The following is a 24110-nucleotide window of genomic DNA, read 5'->3' as shown; positions in this document are numbered from 1 at the left end:
ACAAACAAAACATTATGGTTGAAGCAGAGGTATTACATTTCCACAAAATTCAATAGCGAGCTTTTCAAATGGGCTTTAAGCTTTGCCAGCCTCTGGCAGTTTCTGCCTCCAAAATCCGAAAGGTACCTCTTCCCATCTTGTTTCTGCCTAAGGCTCCAGTTAGCATGTTGACCTAGGAGTTACTTGCAGTTGTACTACCCATTCGGCATGGGCCATAGATCCAGGGCCAGTTACACCAATTGTTTAGCTTGTTCAGAAGCGGTGCTCTCTTTCTCTCCTTAGTGAAAGTCACAGTGTTTTCTAGTGACTGCATGCAGAGGGTGTAAAATGTTACCCAACTGGGAAATATGATGTCTACAGAATCCAAACAAGCCAATACATTTGAGGGCCTCCTTTTTAGTGTTAGGGGTTGCAAGTTCTAGTATGTTAGCCTTAGTCTTTGGTAAAATGGACTATTTCTCTGCATTCCAGAAGATGCCAAGGAATTTTACAGTTTGTGCAGGTCCTTGAATTTGACTAAGGTTCCTTTCCATACTTAAGATACAAGCTAGGGGGTGGCCAGGTACGGTGGCTCACGCCTGTAATTCCAGCACTTTGAGAGGCTGAGGCAGGTGGATCACGAGGTCAAGAGTTCAAGACCAGCCTGGCTGAGGTGGTGAAACCCAGTCTCTACTAAAAGTACAAAAAAGTAGCCAAGCGTGGTGGCAGGTGCCTGTAATCCCAGCTACTCAGGAGACTGAGGCAGAGAGTTGCTTGAACCCAGGAGGCGGAGTTTGCAGTGAGCCAAGATTATGGCACTGCTCTCCAGCCTGGGTTAGAGTGTGATTCCATCTCAAAAACAAACAACAGCAAAAAAAAAAATAGGAACTGGGCTTTTTTACCTGCTCCAACACCGGGCTGCTAGTTTTTTCAGTTTTACCCTGACCGGGCCATCTGGACACCTGCTTTTTTCAGCTGATACCTTTGAGCCTGATCAGTCAAGATACAGGCCTGGCATTGGGCCAGGGACAGTCTGGAAGGAGATTAGCATTTTCCTTTTCCAGCTTATATTTCTCTTGTAGCAACCATCCCCGGTCTTGACACATTAACTTACAAGCAATAAACAAATAGCATCCACTCTGGCAGATCCCTCAGCATCTCCTTTGCTGACTGGAATCCACTGCAGCACTTCACACAGAGTCAAAGGCTTAAATTTGCACTAATTAAGATTCTCAATTCTCACAAAGCCAGTTGCCCTGGACAATTCAATAGCCAATAGCCAAGGGAAGAACTGGGGGAGTTCCCATCCTGGGATATGAAAAGTCCTGGAGTTTTCAGCCCTGTCCTTGTGGCAAAAAGATGGCATACTTTTGTTTTTGAATTGTGTTTGTGACGCTAAAAGTATTCTGTACAGGAGATGCGCAAGGCGAAAACACACACACGCAATACCGCCCACGTAACTGGCAATGCAAATGTAATAAACAGTGTAATAATCAAAAGATATAATAAGCAACTCAATACAATAAGCAGATTGATATATGCAGATATAATATTCAAATCGCAAGAAGAAGAGAAGGGAAAAGATATACACACACACACACACACACACACACACACACACGCACTCATCAGACTGAAGAATTCACAACCAGAGTGGGAAGCAACAGACGGGACTCCAGAGTTGAGCACTCATCCCTGCACAGACTAGGAGAGGTCTCATGAAGCTTTGGGCAACCTGGGACCCTAGCTCTTTTTTAAGGAGTTGTTTGGCATAAGGCCCAGTAACAGCTGGGCATGGTGGCTCACTCCTGTAATCCCAGCACTTTGGGAGGCTGAAGTGAGCAGATCAAAAGGTCAGGAGATCAAGACCAGCCTTAGCAACATGGTAAAAACCTCATCTCTACTAAAATACAAAAAATTGACTGGGCATGGTGGTTCGCCCCTGTAATTCCAGCTACTCAGGAGGTGGAGAGAGAATTGCTTGAACCTAGGAGGCAGAGGCTGCAGTCAGCCAAGGTCGAGGCACTGCACTCTAGCCTGTGCAACAAAGCAAGACTGTGTTTAAAAACAAAAAAAAAAGGCCCAATCATGAGGACCCTTCATGACTGGTCTTAAGAAACACAAAACAGTCAGCCTGTTTTAGAAATTGTCTATTGTTTTTCAACAAATATATAGAAATAGATTGAAATAGAAATTTTCCAAAAACCTCAAGGGGCTCACATAAACTGTTCTGGGACTTCCCTGTTGTTTGTGTCCACGTTCAATTGAGTTCAAATTGAATATTGACCATTTCCTCCACAAATTACCCTGTATTGATAAATTGACTCTGTCTTGATAAATCGTGGTGGTGCATGGATGTAATCCCAGCTACTCAGGTAAAAGGCAGGTGAACCCCTTGGTCCGTTAGACAACCTCTGCCTCCTTGGGTTCAAGCGATTCTCCTGCCTCAGCCTCCAGAGTAGCTGAGACTACAGGTGTGCACCACTCCACCTGGCTAATTTTTTGTATTTTTATTAGAGACAGGGTTTCACCATATTGGCCAGGCTGGTCTTGAATTCCTGACCTCAAGTGATCTGCTCACCTTGACTTTCCAAAGTGCTGGGATTACAGGTGTGAGCCACAGTGCCTGGCCTTAATGATTTCTATCTCCTATAACAGTTTGAAATTACTCCTTTGGGAGGCTGAGGTGGGTGGATCACGAGGTTGAGAGATCGAGACCATCCTGGTCAACATGGTGAAACCCCGTCTCTACTAAAAATACAAAAAACTAGCTGGGCGTGGTGGCGCGTGCCTGTAATCCCAGCTACTTAGGAGGCTGAGGCAGGAGAATTGCCTGAGCCCAGGAGGCGGAGGTTGCGGTGAGCCGAGATCGCGCCATTGCACTCCAGCCTGGGTAACAAGAGCGAAACTCCGTCTCAAAAAAAAAAAAAAAAAGAAAAAAGAAATTACTCATGGCCGGGCACGGTGGCTAAAGCCTGCAATCCCAGCACTTTGGGAGGCCGAGGCGGGTGGATCACGAGGTCAAGAGACAGAGACCATCCTGGTCAACATGGTGAAACCCCGTCTCTACTAAAAATACAAAAAATTAGCTGGGCATGGTGGCGCAGGAGGCTGAGGCAGGAGAATTGCCTGAACCCAGGAGGCGGAGGTTGTGGTGAGCCGAGATTGTACCATTGCACTGCAGCCTGGGTAATAAGAGTGAAACTCCATCTCAACAACAACAAAAAAGAAATTACTACATACTGTTTCAAATTGAAAAAATTCAAAGAATGTAGATAAAATATTAAAAGTTAAAAAAATTAGAAGACAGTACAATTTATATGTAAATTTTGAGAGGTCACAAATGACAAATTTGACTTATTTACACGGTTTTATTAAAATTAGCTTTAGTAGGTCAGGCACAGTGGCTGACGTCTGTAATCCCAGCACTTTGGGAGGCCAAGGTGGGCAGATCATGAGGTCAGGAGTTCAAGACCAGCATGACCAATACAGTAAAACACCATCTCTACTAAAAATACAAAAATTAGCCAGTCATGGTGGTGTATGCCTGTATCCCAGCTACTCAGGAGATTGAAGCAGGAGAATAGCTTGACCCCGGGAGGCCAAGGTTACAGTGTGCTGAGATTGCACTACTGCACTCCAACCTGGGTGATAGAGCAAGACTACATCTCAAAAACAACAACAAAATTAGCTTTAGTATTGATAATACACTGTTAACAAAGCAAAAGTTGATTTTCTCTCAAATAAAAATATATTATTAATATGACAGCAAAATTCTGTTAACCTATTGAATACCTTCAAAAATAGAGAGCAAAAAAGAAATAAAATTTTCCCATGCTATGAAGTGGGCCTCAGCTAAGGGAGGAAGTCCTGTTTGAAATGCAGCCAGTGGGAGCGGTGACTCATGCCTGTAATACTAGCATTTTGGGAGACAGAGGCAGGAGCATCACAAGGTCAGGAGTTTCAGACGAACCTGGCCAGCATAGCAAAACCCTGTCTCTACTAAAAATACAAAAATTAGTTCTGGGGCAGTGGCTCACACCTGTAACCCAACACTTTGGGAAGCTGAACTGGGCAGATCATGAAGTCAGGAGATCGAGAGCATCCTGGCTAGCACAGTGAAAACGCTGTCACTACTAAAAATACAAAAAATTAGCCAGGCCTGGGGGTCTGCGCCTGTAGTCCCAGATACTCGGGAGTCTGAGACAGGAGAATTGCTTGAACTCAGGAGAAGGTTGCGGTTAGCCAAGATTATACCATTGCACTCCAGCCTGGGAAACAAGAGTGAAATGGTGTTCCAAAAAAAAAAAAAAAAATTAGCGCCGGGTGCGGTGGCTCAAGCCTGTAATCCCAGCACTTTAGGAGGCCGAGGCGGGTGGATCACGAGGTCAAGGGATCGAGACTACCCTGGTCAACATGGTGAAACTCTGTCTCTATTAAAAATACAAAAAATTAGCTGGGCATGGTGGCTCGTGCCTGTAATCCCAGCTACTCAGGAGGCTGAGGCAGGAGAATTGCCTGAACCCAGGAGGCAGAGGTTGCGGTGAGCCAAGATCGCGCCATTGCACTCCAGCCTGGGTAACAAGAGCGAAACTCCGTCTCAAAAAAAAAAAAAAAAAATATTAGCTAGGCGTGATGGCGAGTGCCTGTAGTACCACCTACTAGAGAGGCTGAGGCAGGAGAATCACGTGAAGTCAAGAGGGGGAGGTTGCAGTGAGCCAAGATTGCGCCACTGCACTCCACACTGGTGACAGAGCATGGCTCCGTTTCAGAAAACGTTAAAAAAAAAAAAAAGAGAAAAAGCTGAACGAACAAACAAGGATACACACAACAATATTAATAACAAACATACATATTAGCAAAATTTCAAAAATTACAGTTAAGAGAATTTGGGGAGCTGCAAGATAAAAGTGATGTTTCATTTATAAGCAGAGTCTCACAAGATAACCAGTAAATTTATCAAAACAATTTTTAGGTCAGAAGGAAACTGTAATATTGTTGAAGTTATAGTTAAAAAAAAAAAAAGCTCTCAGGTGGGAATATCAGCAAAATTGTACCACCAAATAAAAAGAAATCCTTCAAAATAACCAAATCCTGAGGAAGTAAGTATACTGGCACTGCATATGCCCTATATGTCAAAGATGTTGAAAGGAGTTTCTTTTACTGAAAATAGTATAATGCAAGAAAACAACACAAAATTATATGAAAATACATAACTGTCTGGAAAAGATAAGCAAATACAGAAAATATAGAATGTTGTACTTTATAATAGTGCATAAAATATATTAAATTATTCTCTAAAATATAAAAAAAGCATGGAAATTATTATAAATATGTTAATGAATATACAACATAAAAATATAATTGGCAAAATCAATAACAAAGCTGAAGGCAGATGTAATGATAAAGAATTTTTGTATGAAAATGAAGTTAAATTTACTACATTCAAATATATTGTTGGATATTTTAGAGGTTTTATATAATCTCCAGGTATTACTAAGAAAATATCTGGGTCGGTGCTGTGGCTTTTGCCTATAATCCCAGCATTTTGGGAGCCCAAGGCAGGCAGATGAAAAGACCAGGAGTTCAAGACCAGCCTGGCCAATATGTTGAAACCCTATCTCTACTAAAAATACAAAAATTATCTGGGCATGGTGACACGTGCCTGTTGTCCCAGCCACTGGGGAGGCTGAGGCAGGAGAACTGCTTGAACCGGGACCGGGGAGGCAGAGGTTTAGTGAGCCAAAACCACGAAAATGCACTCCACCCTGGGCTACAGAGCAAGACTGTGTAGGAGGGAAGGAAGGAAAGGAAGGAAAGAAAAGAAGGAAGGGCCGGGCGCGGTGGCTCACGCCTGTAATCCCAGCACTTTGGGAGGCCGAGGCGGGTGGATCACGAGGTCGTGAGATCGAGACCATCCTGGTCAACATGACGAAACCCCGTCTCTACTAAAAATACAAAAAATTAGCTGGGCATGGTGGCGCATGCCTGTAATCCCAGCTACTCAGGAGGCTGAGGCAGGAGAATTGCCTGAACCCAGGAGGCGGAGGTTGCGGTGAGCCGAGATCGCGCCATTGCACTCCAGCCTGGGTAACAAGAGCGAAACTCTGTCTCAAAAAAAAAAAAAAGAAAAAGAAAAAGAAAAAGAAAAAGGGTTTGGCTGCCTCTGGCCTAAACTTTCTCAACCTATGCAAACCTCTGCCTCCCAGGGAGGTTTTCGGTTATAACGGTTTGTAATATCTTCCCTTAATATCTCTGCTACCATCCTGAGTGCATCCCAACATGCCATGTCTCTTAAGAATTAAGAACTTGTGGCCGGATGTGGTGGCACACACCTGTAATCCCAGTACTTTAGGAGTCCAAGGTGGGTGGATCACCTCAGGTCAGAAGTTGGAGACCAGCCTGGCAAAGATGCGAAAACCCTATCGCTACTAAAAAGACACAAATGTGCAAGGCGTGGCTGTGGGAACCTGTAATACTAGGTACTCAAGAGTCTGAGGTAAGAGAATGGCTTGAATTCAGAAGGCAGAGGTTGCAGTGAGCCAAAATTTTGCACTTCATCCTTGGTGATGAGTGAAACTCTCTCTCTCTCAAAAAAAAGGGCAACTTGTTACAGAGTTTGCCACATTCCTCACTTACAAGGCTTCTGTTCAGTATGAATTATTTGTAATGAAGGTTGAGACCTTCCTTAAACACTTGGTCACATTCCTTATATTTTAGGGTCTATGTTTCATATAAATTCTCATATTAAGTCAGAGTTGAGAGTTGGTTAAAGGCTTTCCTACATTTACATTCATAGGGTTTCTCTCCAGTATGAATTATCTTATGTTTATTAAGATTAGAGGAATTCATAAAGGCTTTCCCACATTCTTCACATCAGTAGGGTTTCTCTCCAGTATGAATTTTCTTTTTGCTTTTTTTTTTTTTTGAGACGGAGTTTCACTCTTGTTACCCAGGCTGGAGTGCAATGGCGCAATCTCGGCTCACCACAACCTCCGCCTCCTGGGTTCAGGCAATTCTCCTGCCTCGGCCTCCTGAGTAGCTGGGATTACAGGCACGTGCCACCATACCCAGCTAATTTTTTGTATTTTTAGTAGAGATGGGGTTTCACCATGTTGACCAGGATGGTCTCAATCTCCTGACCTCGTGATCCACCCGCCTCGGCCTCCCAAAGTGCTGGGATTACAGGCTTGAGCCACCGCGCCCAGCCTGAATTTTCTTATGTCTAGTAAGGTCAGAGGAATTAATAAAGGCTTTCCCACATTCTTCACATCTGTAGGGTTTCTCTCCCGTATGAATTTTCTTATGTCTAGTAAGGTCAGAGGAATTAATAAAGGCTTTTCCACATTCTTTACATCTGTAGGGTTTCTCTCCTGTATGAATTTTCTTATGTGTAGTAAGGGTTTCAGATCGGGTAAAAGCTTTTCCACAATCTTCACATCTGTAGGGTTTCTCTCCAGTATGAATTTTCTTATGGTTAGCAAGGTTAGAGGAACTTGTAAAGGCTTTTCCACATTCTTCACATCTGTATGGTTTTTCCCCAGTATGAATTTTCTTATGTGCAATAAGGTTAGAGGAATGCCTAAAGGCTTTTCCACAAACTTCACATCTGTAGAGCTTTTCTCCAGTGTGAATTTTCCTATGTGCAATAACATGTCCGGACTGCTTGAAAGCTTTTCCACAATCTTCACATCTGTAGGGTTTCTCTCCAGTATGAATTTTCTTATGTTTAGCAAGGTTAGAGGAACTTGTAAAGGCTTTCCCACATTCTTCACATCTGTAGGGTTTCTCGCCAGTATGAATTTTCTTATGTGTAGTAAGGGTATAAGATTGGGTAAAAGCTTTGCCGCATTCTTCACATCTGTAGGGTTTCTCTCCAGTATGAATTTTCTTATGTGCACTGATGTGTGCGGCCTGCTTGAAAGCTTTTCCACAATCTTCACAACTGTAGGGTTTCTCTTCAGTATGAATTTTCTTATGTGCAATAAGGTTAGAGGAACTTGTAAAGGCTTTTCCACAATCTTCACATCTGTAGGGTTTCTCTCCTGTATGAATTTTCTTATGTGTAGTAAGGGTTTCAGATCGGGTAAAAGCTTTTCCACAATCTTCACATCTGTAGGGTTTCTCTCCAGTATGAATTTTCTTATGTTTAGCAAGGTTAGAGGAACTTGTAAAGGCTTTCCCACATTCTTCACATCTGTAGGGTTTCTCTCCAGTATGAATTTTCTTATGTGTAGTAAGGGTATAAGACTGGGTAAAAGCTTTGCCGCATTCTTCACATCTGTAGGGTTTCTCTCCAGTATGAATTTTCTTATGTGCAATAAGGTTAGCGGAACTTGTAAAGGCTTTTCCACAATCTTCACATCTGTAGGGTTTCTCTCCTGTATGAATTTTCTTATGTGTAGTAAGGGTTGCAGATCGGGTAAAAGCTTTTCCACAATCTTCACATCTGTAGGGTTTCTCTCCAGTATGAATTTTCTTATGTTTAGCAAGGTTAGAGGAACTTGTAAAGGCTTTCCCACATTCTTCACATCTGTAGGATTTCTCTCCAGTATGAATTTTCTTACGTCTAGTAAGGTGTGAAGACCAGTTGGAGGCTTTGCCACATTCTTCACATTCGTACGGTTTCTCCTCAGTATGAATTTTCTTATGTGTAGTAATGGTTAAGGACTGGTTAATAGCTTTGCCACATTGTATATATATGAAGAATTTTTTCCCAATATGTCTTATCTTGTGTCTTTTGGCATTTGAAAACTTATAAAAGATTTTCACATATTTATCACATTGAAATATTGTTCTCTGGGTACTTGTCAAACTTTGGTTGAGTCCATTATAAACTGCTTTCTGCATATGACACTCATCCACACATTGACAGCCGTTATTTAACTGTAAATTGTCATGTTCAGATTTTATATATCTTCTCAGTATCATTTTTTGGAAAGAATCTTTAATCCCCTGCTCTGACCAAAGATCTTGGGCAAAATGAGAACACGTAACTAAAAGAAACAATAAAAACACATTACTTCAATTGCTAGACTCAGATAAGTACACTTTACAAATCTAACATTTAAAATTATACAAACTACACAAGTGAGATGTCATAGTATAATACTACAAGCTGTAATTTCTTCCTTGACGTATAAATGTAACAAACACATACTGACCAAAATCCATTTGTAAAATATTTATAAGTGTGTTAAGTTTGTGAAGGACCCCAGGTGAGCCCAGTGTAAAGAGCCACACAGAAGAAACAGAAAAGTATGTTTCTTACACCCAACACAGGTCCTCCTCCTCTTCAGTATAACACTGTGCCTTTAAAAGTAAATTGCGCCGGGCGCGGTGGCTCAAGCCTGTAATCCCAGCACTTTGGGAGGCCGAGACGGGTGGATCACGAGGTCGAGAGATCGAGACCATCCTGGTCAACAAGGTGAAACCCCGTCTCTACTAAAAATACAAAAATTAGCTGGGCATGGTGGCGCGTGCCTGTAATCCCAGCTAATCAGGAGGCTGGGGCAGGAGAATTGCCTGAACCCAGGAGGCGGAGGTTGCGGTGAGCCGAGATCGCACCATTGCACTCCAGCCTGGGTAACAAGAGCGAAACTCCATCTCAAAAAAAAAAAAAAAGAAAAAAAGTAAATTCTGCTGGGCGTGGTGGCTCAAGCCTGTAATCCCAGCACTTTGGGAGGCCGAGGTGGGTGGATCACAAGGTCAAGAGATCGAGGCCATCCTGGTCAATATGGTGAAACCCCGTCTCTACTAAAAATACAAAAAAATTAGCTGGGGATGGTGGTGTATGCCTGTAATCCCAGCTACTCAGGAGGCTGAGGCAGGAGAATTGCCTGAACCCAGGAGGCGGCGGTTGCAGTGAGCCGAAATCGTGCCATTGCACTCCAGCCTGGGTTAACAAGAGGGAAACTTCATCTCAAAAAAAAAAAAAAATTAAATTGCCAGCTAGGTTTGGTGTTGCCTATCTGTAATCCTAGCACTTTGAGAAGGTGACAGGAATGGACAACCACGTGAGGAGTTGAAGATCAACCTGTCGAAGATGGTGAAACACCATCTGCAATAAAAATACAAAAAATTAGCTGGGCGTGGTTGTAGCACCTGTAATCCCAGCTACTCAGGAGGCTGAGGCAGAGAACGGCTGGAGCCTGGGAGGCAGAGGTTGCAGTGAGCTCAGATCATGCCACTGCACTCCAGCCTGGGTGACAGAGTGAGACTTTGTATTTAAAAAAAAAACAAAAAACAAAAACAAAACCAGTCAAAAACCAATAAAGTAAATTGTCAGAAAGGAATGCTGTCTTATGCCAATAATCTCAGCACATCGGATAAACAAGACATGAAGATTATGTGAAGTCAGGAGTTTGAGACCAGCTTGACCATCTGGGTGGAATCCCATGTCTAATAAGAATACAAAACGTTAACCAGGTATGGTAACAGGTACCTGTAATGCTAGCTATTTGGGAGACTGAGGCAAGAGAATTGCTTGAACTGTGGAGGCAAAGACTGTAATGAGCCAACATCATTTCACTGCACTTCAGTTTAGGTAACAGAGTGAGACTGTGTCACTCACACACATACAAAAATTTAAATTGCCAACTACTGGTTTCTTTTTTAAAAGAAAAAGAAATATATTGGCAGATAAACCTTTACTTCTCACTTCTAGGGGCCTTTGCAGACACTGCTTAATGTCTCCCATGATATAAAATGAATTTTCTAGGCTGGGCGCGGTGGCTCAAGCCTGTAATCCCAGCACTTTGGGAGGCCGAGACGGGTGGATCCCGAGGACGAGAGATCGAGACCATCCTGGTCAACAAGGTGAAACCCCGTCTCTACTAAAAATACAAAAAATTACCTGGGCATGGTGATGCGTGCCTGTAATCCCAGCTACTCAGGAGGCTGAGGCAGGAGAATTGCCTGAACCGAGGAGGCGGAGGTTGCAGTGAGCCGAGATCGCACCATTGCACTCCAGCCTGGGTAACTAGAGCAAAACTCCGTCTCAAAACAAAACAAAACAAAACAAAACCAAAAAAAATGAATTTTCTTATGTGTACTAAGGTTTGCAGATTGGGTAAAAGCTTTGCCACATTCTTCACATCTGTACGGTTTCTCTCCAGTATGAATTCTCTTATGTGCAGTAAGGCCTGAGGAGTGCATAAAGTCTTTGCCACATTATTCACATTTGTAGGGTTTCTCTCCAGTATGAATACTCTTATATGTAGAAAGGGTTGAGGAGTACACAAACTGTTTGCCATATTCTTCACATTTGTAGGGTTTCACTTCAGTATCAATTATCTTACGTGCACTAAGTGTTTCAGATTCCTTAAAAGCTTTGCCACATTGCTCACATTTATAGAGTTTCTCTCCAGTATGAATTCTCTCATGTGTAGTAAGGTAAAAAGACTTTTTAAGGGCTTTTTCCCATTCTTCCCATTTGTAGGGTTTCTCTGCGTGGCAACTCTTGCATATAATACCAACATTTTGGGAGGCTGAGGCAGCCAGATCACCTGAGGCCAGGACTTCAGGACCAGCCAGGCCAACATGGTGAAATGCTGTCATTACTAAAAAATAATTTGCCTGGCATGGTGGCGCATGGCTGTAGTCCCAGCTACTCAGGAGGCTGATGCAGGAGTATAGCTGGAACCCGGGAGGTGGAGGTTGCAATGGGTCTAGATGATGCCACTGCACTCCAGCCTAGGGGACAGAGTGAGACTTCATCCCAAGAGAAAAAAAGATAATAAACTATATTAATTATTTTGCATATAGAGGAATACTTGAGATGCATAATTGATAAATAAAAGAGGTTTCTTCAGGTCACAGTATGGCAGACTGTATAAGAAGTGTGTGCCAGCATCTGCTTCTGGTGAGGATCTCAGGAAACTTACAATCATGATGGAAGGCAAAGAGTAACTGGACATATTATATATTAATAAATAGAGCCAAGTAGGAGGTGAAGAAGCCAGGTTCTTTTGGTGAACAAGCTCTCATTTAAATAAGCAGAGTTTAAACTTTTTGGTTACCAAGCGGACGTACCAAGCCATTCATGAGAAATCTGCTTTCATGACAGTAACATGTTCCACTAGGTCCCACATCCAGCATGAAAGATTTATATTGCAGTATGAGGGTTGGAGAACATGGACATCCAAACCATATTATAGACCAATTAGGCTTCACAGACACATACATGACTCTCCAGTCAAAACCGAGACAATACACAATAGTCTTTTTTTTTTTTTTTTTGAGACGGAGTCTCGTTCTTGTTACCCAGGCTGGAGTGCAATGGCGCGATCTCGGCTCACCGCAACCTCCGTCTCCTGGGTTCAGGCAATTCTCCTGCCTCAGCCTCCTGAGTAGCTGGGATTACAGGCACGCGCCACTATACCTAGCTAATTTTTTGTATTTTTAGTAGAGACGGGGTTTCACCATGTTGACTGGGATGGTCTCGATCTCTTGACCTCGTGATCCACCTGCCTCGGCCTCCCAAAGTGCTGGGATTACAGTCTTGAGCCACCGCGCCCGGCCTACACAATAGTCTTATTTACATCTGTTGTATCCTGTTAGGACAGAATTTTTACTAAATTTAAAATTTTTATTAAATTTAAAAATGCTGACTACCCTTGTCAACATAGTGAAATTGTAACACTACAAAAAAGTAAACAGGAGAGAGATCCAAGATGGCTGATCACTAGCAGCTCGGGATTGTAGCTCATAAAATCACAGAGAACGAGAGGATGCCACACTTTCAGACGAAGTTTTGTGGCTCACGCACCAGGGGGTTTCCAGAGAAGGAGCCCCACGGGTCGCCAGCACGACTCTTGTGGCCGGTGAGGCGGTTTTGCCGCTGCCTTGGTGCGGTGGTTGTTGTTGCTGAGTCAGAAAAGCACCATCAATCTTAACACTGCTGTTTTGACCAGCACGGCGCAGTGGGTTGCTCAGTTTTTAGCACTGGGAATCAACAAGTTGGATGTCCACTCAGAAACCCAACTATAAAGACGGTAATTATAAAGGCCACAGATGGATAAATTCATAACAAAGGGAAGAAACCAGCCTAAAAAGCCTCAGAATGAGGCCGGGCGCAGTGGCTCAAGCCTGTAATCCCAGCACTTTGGGAAGCCGAGGTGGGTGGATCACGAGGTCAAGAGATCAAGACCATCCTGGTGAACATGGTGAAACCCCGTCTCTACTAAAAATACAAAAAAATTAGCTGGGCATGGTGGCGCGTGCCTGTAATCCCAGCTACTCAGGAGGCTGAGGCAGGAGAATTGCCTGAATCCAGGAGGCAGAGGTTGTGGTGAGCCAACATTGCGCCATTGCACTCCATCCTGAGCAACAAGAGCGAAACTCCGTCTCAAAAAAAAAAAAAAAAAAAAAGAATACACAATTTAGAGAGGAATATAAGTGAATTAATGGAGCTGAAAAACACAACACGATAACTTCACGAAATATGCACAAGTTTTTTGTTTTTTTGTTTTTTTGAGACGGAGTTTCGCTCTTGTTACGCAGGCTGCAGTGCAATGGCGCGATCTCGGCTCACCGCAACCTCCGCCTCCTGGGTTCAGGCAATTCTCCTGCCTCAGCCTTCTGAGTAGCTGGGATTACAGGTACGCACCACCATGCCCAGCTAATTTTTTGTATTTTTAGGAGAGACGGGGTTTCACCATGTTGACCAGGATGGTCTCGATCTCTTGACCTCGTGATCCACCCATCTCAGCCTCCCAAAATGCAGGGATTACAGGCTTGAGCCACTGCGCCTGGCCCAGAAAAGAACTTTCAACCCAGAATTTTACATCCAGCCAAACTAAGCTTCATAAGCGAAGGAAAAATAAAATCCTTTGTGAACAAGCAAGCACTCAGAGATTTCATCACCACCAGGCCTGCTTTACAAGAGCTTCTGAAAGAACCACGACACATAGAAACGAACAACCAGTATAAGCCTTTCTAAAAAATACCAAAAAATAAAGAGCATCAACATAATCAAGAATTTACATCAACTAATGGGCAAAACAGCCAGCTAAAATTAAATGCCAGTATTAACCTCACATATATTATTATTAATTCTAAATTTAAATTGACTAAATTCCCCAATCCAAAGACACAGACAGGCCAAAAAAAAAAAAAAAAAGCAAAGACCCATCGGTATGCTACATCCTGACCCATCTCACATGCAAGGATACACAAAGACTCAAAGGGATGAAGAACGATTTACCAACCAAATGGAGAGCAAAAATAAATAAATAAACAGAAAGCAGGAGTTGCCATTTTTGCTGACAAAATAGACTTTAAAGCAACAAAGATTTAAAGAAGCAAAGAAGGATATTACATAATGATAAAAGGATCAATGTAACAAGAAGAGCTAAAGATCCTAAATATATATGCAGCCAATACAGGAATGCCCAGATATATAAGACTTATAAAGAGACTTAGACTCCCACACAATAATAGTGGGAGACTTCAACATCAATATTAGACACATCAATGAGACAGAAAGTTAACAACGATCTCTAGGACTTGAACTCAGATCTGGAACAAGTAGACTTAATTAACATTTATAGAAGTCTCCACTTTAAATACACAAAATATACACTCTTATCACGTCACACCTATTTACAGGTTTTTTTTTGGATACAGAGTTTCACTCTTGTTACCCAGGCTGGAGTGCAATGGCGCAATCTCGGCTCACCACAACCTCCGAATCCTGGGTTCAGGCAATTCTCCTGCCTCAGCCTCCTGAGTAGCTGGGATTACAGGCACACACCACCGTGCCCAGCTAATTTTTTGTATTTTTAGTATAGACGTGGTTTCACCGTGTTGACCAGGATGGGCTCGATCTCTTGACCTCGTGATCCATCCACCTCGGCCTCCCAAAGTGCTGGGATTACAGGCTTGAGCCACCAAGCCCAGCCTTTTTTTTTTTTTTTTTTTTTTTTTTTTTAAGATGGAGTTTCACCATGATGGCCAGGCGGGTCTTGAACTCCTGACCTCAGGTGCTCCATCCACCTCGGCCTCCCAAAGTGCTAGGATTACAGGCTTGAGCCACCACGCTGGCAAAATACTTTTAGTTTCTAAAAATTATGCCAATATTTGTGTGTCCCGAAAGAAATGGAAAAGCAGCCAGACTGTACAGTCTCTTATATGTCATAAGGAGGACTTTGGCTCTCACTGAGTCTAAATTAGTTCAAGAATTGCAAAAAGCAGTGTGGAGTGCTGGGTACTGTGGCTCAGGCCTGTAATTTCAGCGCTTTTGAAGGCTGAGGCAGGCGGATCCCCTGAGGTTGGGAGCTAGAGACCAGCCTGACCAATATGGAGAAGGAATGCCTTGAAGGAAGGAATACCTTGAAGGAAGCTAAAAAAAAATCAAAATCCTTAGGGAACATAAAAGCTAAGACAGAAAATATCTCTTTGTGAGACTAAAATTAAAAACAGCTGTCCAGAGCTATTTTCTTTGGAACACAGGTTCACACATCACATTTTAAGGGCTGGCTTTCTCTTTGACCTTGGGACTTCTTATCTGTGTCTTCCCTTGTATTCATTTTCACTGAGACCTACCAGGGGATGTGGCCATCATCTCATGAAGTTTACAGTCAAAGATTTTTTTTCTTGCTCAAGACAGGTGATCAGGTCTGGGTTAGAGACAACAATAACTGAATTAGTTAAAAATAAAAAACATGAGGCCGGGCGTGGTGGCTCATGCCTATACTCCTAGCACTTTGGAAGCTAAGATGGGTGGATCACCTGAGGTCAGGAGTTCAAGACCAGCCTGACCAACATCGTGAAACCCTATATTTAAAATAAAAATAAAAAACATGAATCTGGCTCATATTCTCCACTTACACGCTAGTAAGGTGCTCAGAGAGGATGTAATAAAATATTCTAGTAAATTAATACAAAAAAAAATTTAAAAAGAAAAACATTAATGCCAAAATACTAATTAATAATAGAAACTTACAAATATTTAGAAAATACTTTGAACTCATAGTTGTCCTTTCTTTTTTTTCTTTTTCTTTTTTTTCTTTTTAAGACGGTGTTTCACCATGTTGGTCAGGCTGGTCTTGAACTCCCGACCTCAGGTGATCCACCCGCCTCGGCCTCCAAAGTGCTTGGATTACAGGAGTGAGCCACCACACCTAGCCCATAGTTGTCTTTTCTTTTCAGAGGAAGTTTCGCTCTTGTAGCCCAGGCTGGAATACAATGGCGCAATCCTGGCTCACCACAAACTCTGTGTCTGGCTTCAGGCAATTTTCTGCCTCAGCCTCCAGTGTACTGGCATTAAAGGCGTGCATCACCATGCCTGGCTAATTCTGTATTTTAGGTAGAGATGAAGATTCACCACGTTGATCAGGATGGTCTCAAACTCCAGACACCTCAGGTGATCTGCCTGTTTTAGCCTCCAAAAGTGCTGGGATCACAGGCATGATCCACCGTGCTCAGCCCTGCTTGTAGGTTTTTAAATTTTACTACCTGGTACTACTGAATCAAATATTGGTGGCGGCAATTAGATTTTCAGGTGAGGGCAACAATCTTTTATGCCATTAAATTGCTGGAATTACCACTAATTTAGAGTGAAGGATACAGCTCAACGCAAGAATTTGGAAAGTTTGGATTAAGATGAAATATCTTGAAGAATTTCTTTTCTATGTCAATAAATTCTGAAGATATTCTGGAAAAAAGGCTTCTGAAACTTTTACGCACAGAATAAATTACTAAGAAACATCCTACAAAAAAATAAATACATAAATAAAACCATTAGGGTGTATTATGAATTGTGTATTCAAGTTATCCTTACCAAGGAAGACCAGGTTTCTGTAGTTCTCCAACATCACATCCCTATACAGATTCCGCTGTGCAGTGTCCAGGCAATGCCACTCCTCCAGAGAGAATTCTACGGCCACATCCCTAAACTCCAATGGTTCCTGAAAAACACACACACGCACACACATATTTCTACCAAGTGGCCATGTAGGGAATTTTTAATTTGACGTAAGACAATAATATGATAGATGCTTTTCAAAAGAAGACATACATGTGTCTAACAGCATATGAAAAAAAATGATCATCACTCATCATTAAAGGAATTTTAAAATAAAAAAAACAAATTGAAATACCACCTCACCAAGTCAGAACAGCTATTTTTACAAAGTCAAAAAATGGCCAGGCATGGTGGCTCACGTTTATAATCCAAGCACTTTGGAGGCCAAGGCAGGCGGATCACCTGAGGTCCAGAGTTCAAGAACAGCCTGACCAACATGGTGAAACACTGTCTTTAAAAAAAAAAAAAAAAAAAGTCAAAAAATAACAGATGCTCGCCGGGCGCGGTGGCTCAAGCCTGTAATCCCAGCACTTTGGGAGGCCGAGGCGGGTGGATCATGAGGTCGAGAGATCGAGACCATCCGGGTCAACATGGTGAAACCCCGTCTCTACTAAAAATACAAAAAATTAGCTGGGCATGGTGGCACGTGCCTGTAATCCCAGCTACTCAGGAGGCTGAGGCAGGAGAATTGCCTGAACCCAGGAGGCGGAGGTTGCGGTGAGCTGAGATCGCGCCATTGCACTCCAGCCTGGGCAACAAGGGCGAAACTCCGTCTCAAAAAAAATAAAAAATAAAAAAAAAAAATAACAGATGCTGACAAGGTTGTAGAGAAAAAAGAATGCTTATACTCTGTTGCTGGGAGTCTAAATTAGCTCAAGAATTGCAAAAAGCAGTGTGGCGTGTTGGGTAATGTGGCTCATGCCTGTAATTTCAGCATTTGGAAGGCTGAGGCAGAGGTTAGGGGCTCAAGATCAGCCTGACCAATATGGAAAAACCCCAACTTTATTAAAAATACAAAATTAGCTGTGGGGTGGCAGCATATGCCTGTCTTCCCAGCTAATCTGGAGGCTAGGGCAGGAGAATTTCTTGAACCTCTGAGGCGGAGGTTGCGGTGAGCCGATATTGTGCCACTGCACTCCAGCCTGGGCAACAAGAGTAAAACTGAGTCTCAAAACACACACACACACACACACAACAAAAACAACAAAAAAGCAGTATAGCGATTCCTGATAGAACTAAAAACAGAATTGTCATTTGACATGGGAAGCTCATAATTTTGTACATAACCAAAGAAACACACATTATTTCATATAAAGACATATCCACATGCATTTTCATTGCAGCACTATTCACAGTAGCAAAGACGTGGACAGGCCCTAAATGTCTATCAATGGTAGACTGAATGAAGAAAATATGGTATGGTCAGATGTGATGGGTCATGCCCGGAATCCCAGCAGTTTGGGAGGCTGACGCAGGTGGATTGCCTGAGCTTAGAATTTTGAGACCAGCCTAGGCAACATGACAAAATCCTCCTGTCTTCACAAAAAAAACAAAAAACAAAACAAAACAAAAAACTGGCCAGGCATAGTAATGCACACATGTGGACCCAGTTACTTGGGATAATGAAGTAGGAGAGAATTGCTTGAGCCTGGGAGGCTGAATCTAAAGTAACCAATATCATGCCACAGTACCCTAGCCTGGACAGTAAGTGACACACTGTCTCCAAAATTAAAATGAAAGATTTAGTAAAGAAAAAAATATGGTCCATAAACATCACTAAATACTCTATGGCCATTAAAAAAATAATAATAATGTCTTTTGCAATAACATCAATGAAGCTGGTGACCATTATTAGAAAACTAGGCCAAGCACGGTGGTTCACACCTGTAATTCCTGCACTTTGGGAGGCACGGCGGGTGGATCACGATGTCAAGAGATCATCATCCTGGTCAACATGGTGAAACCTTGTCTCTATTAAAAATACAAAAATAGCCGGGCACGGTGGCTCAAGCCTGTAATCCCAGCACTTTGGGAGGCCGAGGCGGGTGGATCACGAGGTCGAGAGATCGAGACCATCCTGGTCAACGTGGTGAAACCCCGTCTCTACTAAAAATACAAAAAATTAGCTGGGCATGGTGGCGCGTGCCTGTAATCCCAGCTACTCAGGAGGCTGAGGCAGGAGAATTGCTTGAACCCAGGAGGCGGAGGTTGCGGTGAGCCGAGATCGTGCCATTGCACTCCAGCCTGGGTAACAAGAGCGACACTCTGTCTCCAAAAAATAAAAAAATTAAAAAAATAAAAAATAAAAAATACAAAAATACAAAAAATAGCTGGGCATGGTGCCCGCCTGTAGTCCCAGCTACTCAGAAGGCTGAGGCAGGAGAACTGCCTGAACCCAGAAGGCGGAGGTTTCGGTGAGCCGAGATCGCGCCATTGTACTCCAGCCTGGGTAACAATAGTGACACTCCGTCTCAAAAAAGAAAAAAAGAAAAGAAAAGAAAACTAATGCAGAGCACAGGCACCAGTGTCTCATGCCTGTAGTCCCAGGAATCTGGGATGCCAAGGCATGTGGATCACCAGAGGTCGGAAGTTTAAGACCAACCTGACCAACATGGAGAAACTCCATCTCTAGTAAAAATACAAAATTAGGCTGGGTGCAGTGGCTCATGCCTGTGATTCCACCACTTTCGGAGGCTGAGGCGGGCGCATCACCTGAGGTCGGGAGTTTGAGACCAGCCTGACCAATATGGACAAACCCCTTCCGTAGTAAAAATACAAAATTGGACCGGGTGCAGTGGCTCATGCCTATAATCCCAACATTTTGGGAAGATCCACCGAGCTGGATGGATCACCCGAAGTCAGAAGTTTGATACCAGCCTGACCAACATGGAGTAACCCCATCTCTACTAAAAATAAAAAAAATTAGTTGGGTGTGGTGGTGCCTGTCTGTAATCCCAGCTGCTTGGGAGGCTGAGGAAAGAGAATCACTTCAACCTGAAAAACAGAAGTTGCCGTGAGTCAAGATCGCGACATTGAACTCCAGCCTGGGCAATAAGAATGAAACTCCACCTCAAAAAAATAAATTAAAGCCGGGCGCGGTGGCTCAAGCCTGTAATCCCAGCACTTTGGGAGGCTGAGGCGGGTGGATCACGAGGTCGAGAGATCGAGACCATCCTGGTCAACATGGTGAAACCCCGTCTCTACTAAAGATACAAAAAATTAGCTGGGCATGGTGGCACGTGCCTGTAATCCCAGCTACTCAGGAGGCTGAGGCAGGAGAATTGCCTGAACCCAGGAGGCGGAGGTTGCAGTGAGCCGAGATCGCGCCATTGCACTCCAGCCTGGGTAACAAGAGCGAAACTCCGTCTCAAAAAAAATTAATTAATTAATTAATTAATTAATAAACCTAAATAGATAAATAAGTAAAAGTCCAAAATTAACCAAGGGTGGTAATCTCAGCTACTCAAGATTCCGAGGCTGGACAATTTCTTGAACCCAGAGGGCGGAGGCTGCGGTGAGCCGAAATTCCAGGATTGCACTCCAGCCTTGGGCAAAAACAGCACAACTCCATCTCAAAACAAAACAAAGCAAAACTAAGAAAACTAATGCAGAAACAGACAACTAGATGGATGTTATTATTTATCAGCGCTAAATAATAAAAACACAGGAACACACAAAGAGAAGAACAGACACTGAGGCCTAGTTGAGGGTGGAGGGTGTGAGGACTAAGAGGATCAGAAAACATACCTGTTTGGTGCTATGAGTAGTACCTCGGTGACAAGATAATCTGCACACCAAACCCCCATGACATGATTTTAGCTGAATAAAAAACCCACATGTTGGCCGGGCGCGGTGACTCAAGCCTGTAATCCCAGCACTTTGGGAGGCCGAGGTGGGTGGATCACGAGGTCAAGAGATAGAGACCATCCTGGTCAACAAGGTGAAACCCCGTCTCTACTAAAAATACAAAAAATTAGCTGGGCATGGTGGTGCGTGCCTGTAATCCCAGCTACTCAGGAGGCTGAAGCAGGAGAATTGCCTGAGCCCAGGAGGCGGAGGTTGCGGTGAGCCGAGATCGCGCCATTGCACTCCAGCCTGGGTAACAGGAGCGAAACTCCGTCTCAAAAAAAAAAAAAAACAAAACCCACATGTGTACCCCGAACCAAAAATAAAACTACAAGAAAAAATATTCCTGGGTGTTAAGAGAGTGAATGTAGGTGAAAGGACTGATTTTTGCCACAGATAGTGGGCCAGGTGGGGCTGTTCTCTGATTTATTTGTTTGCCTGCAGGCAGATGAGATTATGAACAGGAAGTCTAGAACCTTAGGTTGATGGGGAAAAGAGCTTGCTGCTGCAGATTCAGCGTCTGAAGGTGGGGATATGCCAGGAGACATGAAGACACTTGCGGGTTCTTGTTAAGAAACACTATGATTGAGGCTGGGCGCGGTGGCTCAAGCCTGTAATCCCAGCACTTTAGGAGGCCGAGGCGAGGTCAAGAGATCGAGACCATCCTGGTCAACATGGTGAAACCCCATCTCTACTAAAAATACAAAAAATTAGCTGGGTATGGTGGCACATGCCTGTAATCCCAGCTACTTAGGAGGCTGAGGCAGGAGAATTGCCTGAACCCAGGAGGCGGAGGTTGCGGTGAGCCGAGATCGCGCCATTGCACTCCAGCCTGGGTAACAAGAGCGAAACTCCGTCTCAAAAAAAAAAAAAAAAAAAAAAAGAAACACTATGATCAAAAAGTCCTGAAGATGAAGTTCCTGAAGATGGTGCCTAGTCCTAGGAGGACTGTGGACACGTCAATGGCTGCTGTGTGTGTTTGTGAGTGGGAATTCTTTGGTGGCTGCAAGAAAAAGGGGTCTGTTATCTTATAGTTAGTTGGTACTTCCTCCTGTTACAATACTTTTTTTAATTCATTTTTTTTTACATAATCCTAATATTTTTATTTTACAAAATCTAAAAAGTGCCTCAAAACAATAACAACTTCATCATCAGTAAAACCCTCCCAGTTTCCTTTCATATTAATCTTAACTTCATCTGCCTGTGGGGCCCCAGCTTTCCAAAGCTCTGTAGCTTCTCTCAGAATAAAGGCTCCTTCCATGACTGGGATGAGCTGGGACAACTGTAAGGGAGGCTCCCCAGAATAAATTAAAATTAACTGAGGCTTTAATAACCTCTTTTTGGCCGGTTGCAGTGGCTCAAGCCTGTAATCCCAGCACTTTGGGAGGGGGAGGCAGGCGGGTTACCTGAGGCCGGGAGTTTGAGACCAGTCTGACCAACATGAAGAAACCCTGTCTTTACTAAAAGCACAAAATTGGTCAGGCGTGATGGCGCATGCCTTGAATTTTAGGTACTCGGGAGGCTGAGGCAGGAAAATCACTTGAACCCGAAAGGCAAAGGTTGCATTTTTGTACTTTTAGTAGAGACGGCGTTTCACCATGTTGGCCAAGGCTGGTCTAGAACTCCTGACCTTGTGATTTGCCTGCCTCAGCCTTCCAAAGTACTGGGAGAGGTGTCAGCCATCGCGCTCAGCCAGCAAGGTTTTTTGTTTGTTTGTTTTTGAGACTGTGTCTCTCTGTCACCAGGCGACAGGCTGGAGTGTAGTGGCGCGATCTTGGCTCACTGTAACCTCCGCCTCCTGGGTTCAAGCAATTCTCCTGCCTCAGCCTCCCGAAATAGCTGAGACTACAGGTACACGCCACCATGCCCAGCTAATTATGTTTTTCTTTTTTTCTTTTAGTAGAGACGGGGTTTCACCATGTTGACCAGGATGTTCTCGATCTCTTGATCTCATAATCCCCCTGCCTCGGCCTCCCAAAGTGCCCGACAGCAAGGGTTTTTTAACCCTAACAAAGTTCCTTTTTTTCGTTCTTCCCCTATTGGCTGGGGTTGGACAGCACAATCTAAACTGATCCGGGTTGGCTTAGACTCAAACGTTTTTCAAATAGGGTAAAAGCGCAATTTCGCGACAAATGGAGAAAGGGGGAAAAGGGGTAGGGTTGATTTGCAACGTTTACAACTTATGACCTGGAAGTTGAGTCTCTGAAGAGGAATTTAGTTCACCTCACAACTCCTGACTGTAAGGTCTGACTGAGCCATGAACAGCATGGTAATCTCTGCGACCTGCAGGTACACCCCAGATGTGTTCCTGGAAGAAAGGATCAACCCCTGTGGAGCTTAACTAAACAGAGACATTCTTCTATTCTTATTCTGGCCTCAAATGAGAAGGCCATTGGACTTTGTATCCGAGCTTAGAAAAACTGGTGACTCCACCCCTACGACCCCGTCCCAGCTTGCAAATCGACACCCCTTTCCAGCTTGCAAACAACAGCCAACTGAAACGTCTGTAACTTGCCACTGCCCATCCCAAACCTATAAACCCAACTCCTACCCCACAGCCTGACCCTGACTCCATTTTCAGCCTCGGCCCGCCTGCACCCAGGTGAATACACAGCCTTGTTGCTCACGCAAAGCCTGTTTGGGAGTCTCTTCATTCAGCGCGCGCGTTTTAACACTGACCTCAACTGATCTGCTGGCCTCGGCCATCCAAAATGCTGGCATTACAGGCGCGAGCCACCATGCCAGGCCCCATAACTTTTTAATAGGAGAAAAGTGAAACGGTGAACCCCCAGGACCAAAGCTCTTCCCATGCATGAACTCCCACCTCGAGCCAGAACTCCGCCCTGAGCGCCCTTCTGGGGTCCCTGCACAACCTGGGAGAAACGCGGCGCTGACGGCGCCGAGCTGCCGGGAGAGGGCTCCAGGCACCTGCCTGTCGGCGCAGCCGCCATCTTAGGGCTGAAGGGGACAGAGGCCGAGCTGGGCAAGAACTCCCGCAGATCGTGGAGCCGACCGCGGGGAGGCCTGAGTCTCAGCACAGCCGCTTCCCGCCAGTTTCAACCAGTCCCTCCCCTCTCTCCGGATGTCGGAAAGGCACTCTCACCATCTCTAAGCTTCCAGGGGGTTCCTGCCTTTTAGCTGTGGATCTCCCAACGACTGAAGATCACAGGGCCACAGAGGATAGGCCTCTAGGAAGGGAGGACACAGCAGCGAAGATGAGACGTGGAGCTTTCACGGCAGCAGGAGAAAAACGCCCGCCAAACCCGAAAGCCGCCCTCTTTGCTCCAGCTACGTGCGGGGTTGAACAGTTTCCAACCCAACGTCCCTGATTGGCTAATGCTTAAGGCCCCGCCCCCTCAGGCCCTGAGTGACAGAAGATATGATCCAACTCTGGGAGAAGTGAAACAGCCAAAACTGCAGCTTTTTTTTTTTTTTTTTGAGACGGAGTTTCGCTCTTGTTACCCAGGCTGGAGTGCAA

General features: G+C 44.0%; 1 protein-coding gene across 1 annotated transcript; it reads right to left on the bottom strand.

Moving 5' to 3' along the window:
- Nucleotides 1-1436: 1436 nt before the first annotated feature.
- On the bottom strand, nt 1437-23953 carry LOC120362641 (uncharacterized). The gene is made up of 3 exons (XM_039465471.2): nt 23736-23953; nt 16763-16889; nt 1437-8975 (listed from the first exon to the last, which is right to left on the bottom strand). The coding sequence occupies exons 1-3, from the start codon at nt 23736-23738 to the stop codon at nt 7162-7164; spliced, it is 1944 nt and encodes a 647-aa protein (XP_039321405.2). The 5' UTR covers nt 23739-23953; the 3' UTR covers nt 1437-7161.
- Nucleotides 23954-24110: the final 157 nt, after the last annotated feature.

This window comes from Saimiri boliviensis, chromosome 14, assembly GCF_048565385.1.
Source record: "Saimiri boliviensis isolate mSaiBol1 chromosome 14, mSaiBol1.pri, whole genome shotgun sequence".
NCBI lineage: Eukaryota > Metazoa > Chordata > Mammalia > Primates > Cebidae > Saimiri > Saimiri boliviensis.
The sequence above is the reverse complement of the archived record's forward strand: the minus strand, read 5'-3'. Positions and strand labels throughout refer to the sequence as shown.

What these genes read in the sequence shown, in the direction of transcription:
- LOC120362641 (XM_039465471.2), bottom strand. An exon ending in CAGAAACCTGGTCTTCCTTG is followed by an intron (nt 8,976 to 16,762) that starts GTAAGGATAACT and finishes TGTTTCTTTTAG; the next exon opens with TTACGTGTTCTCATTTTGCC.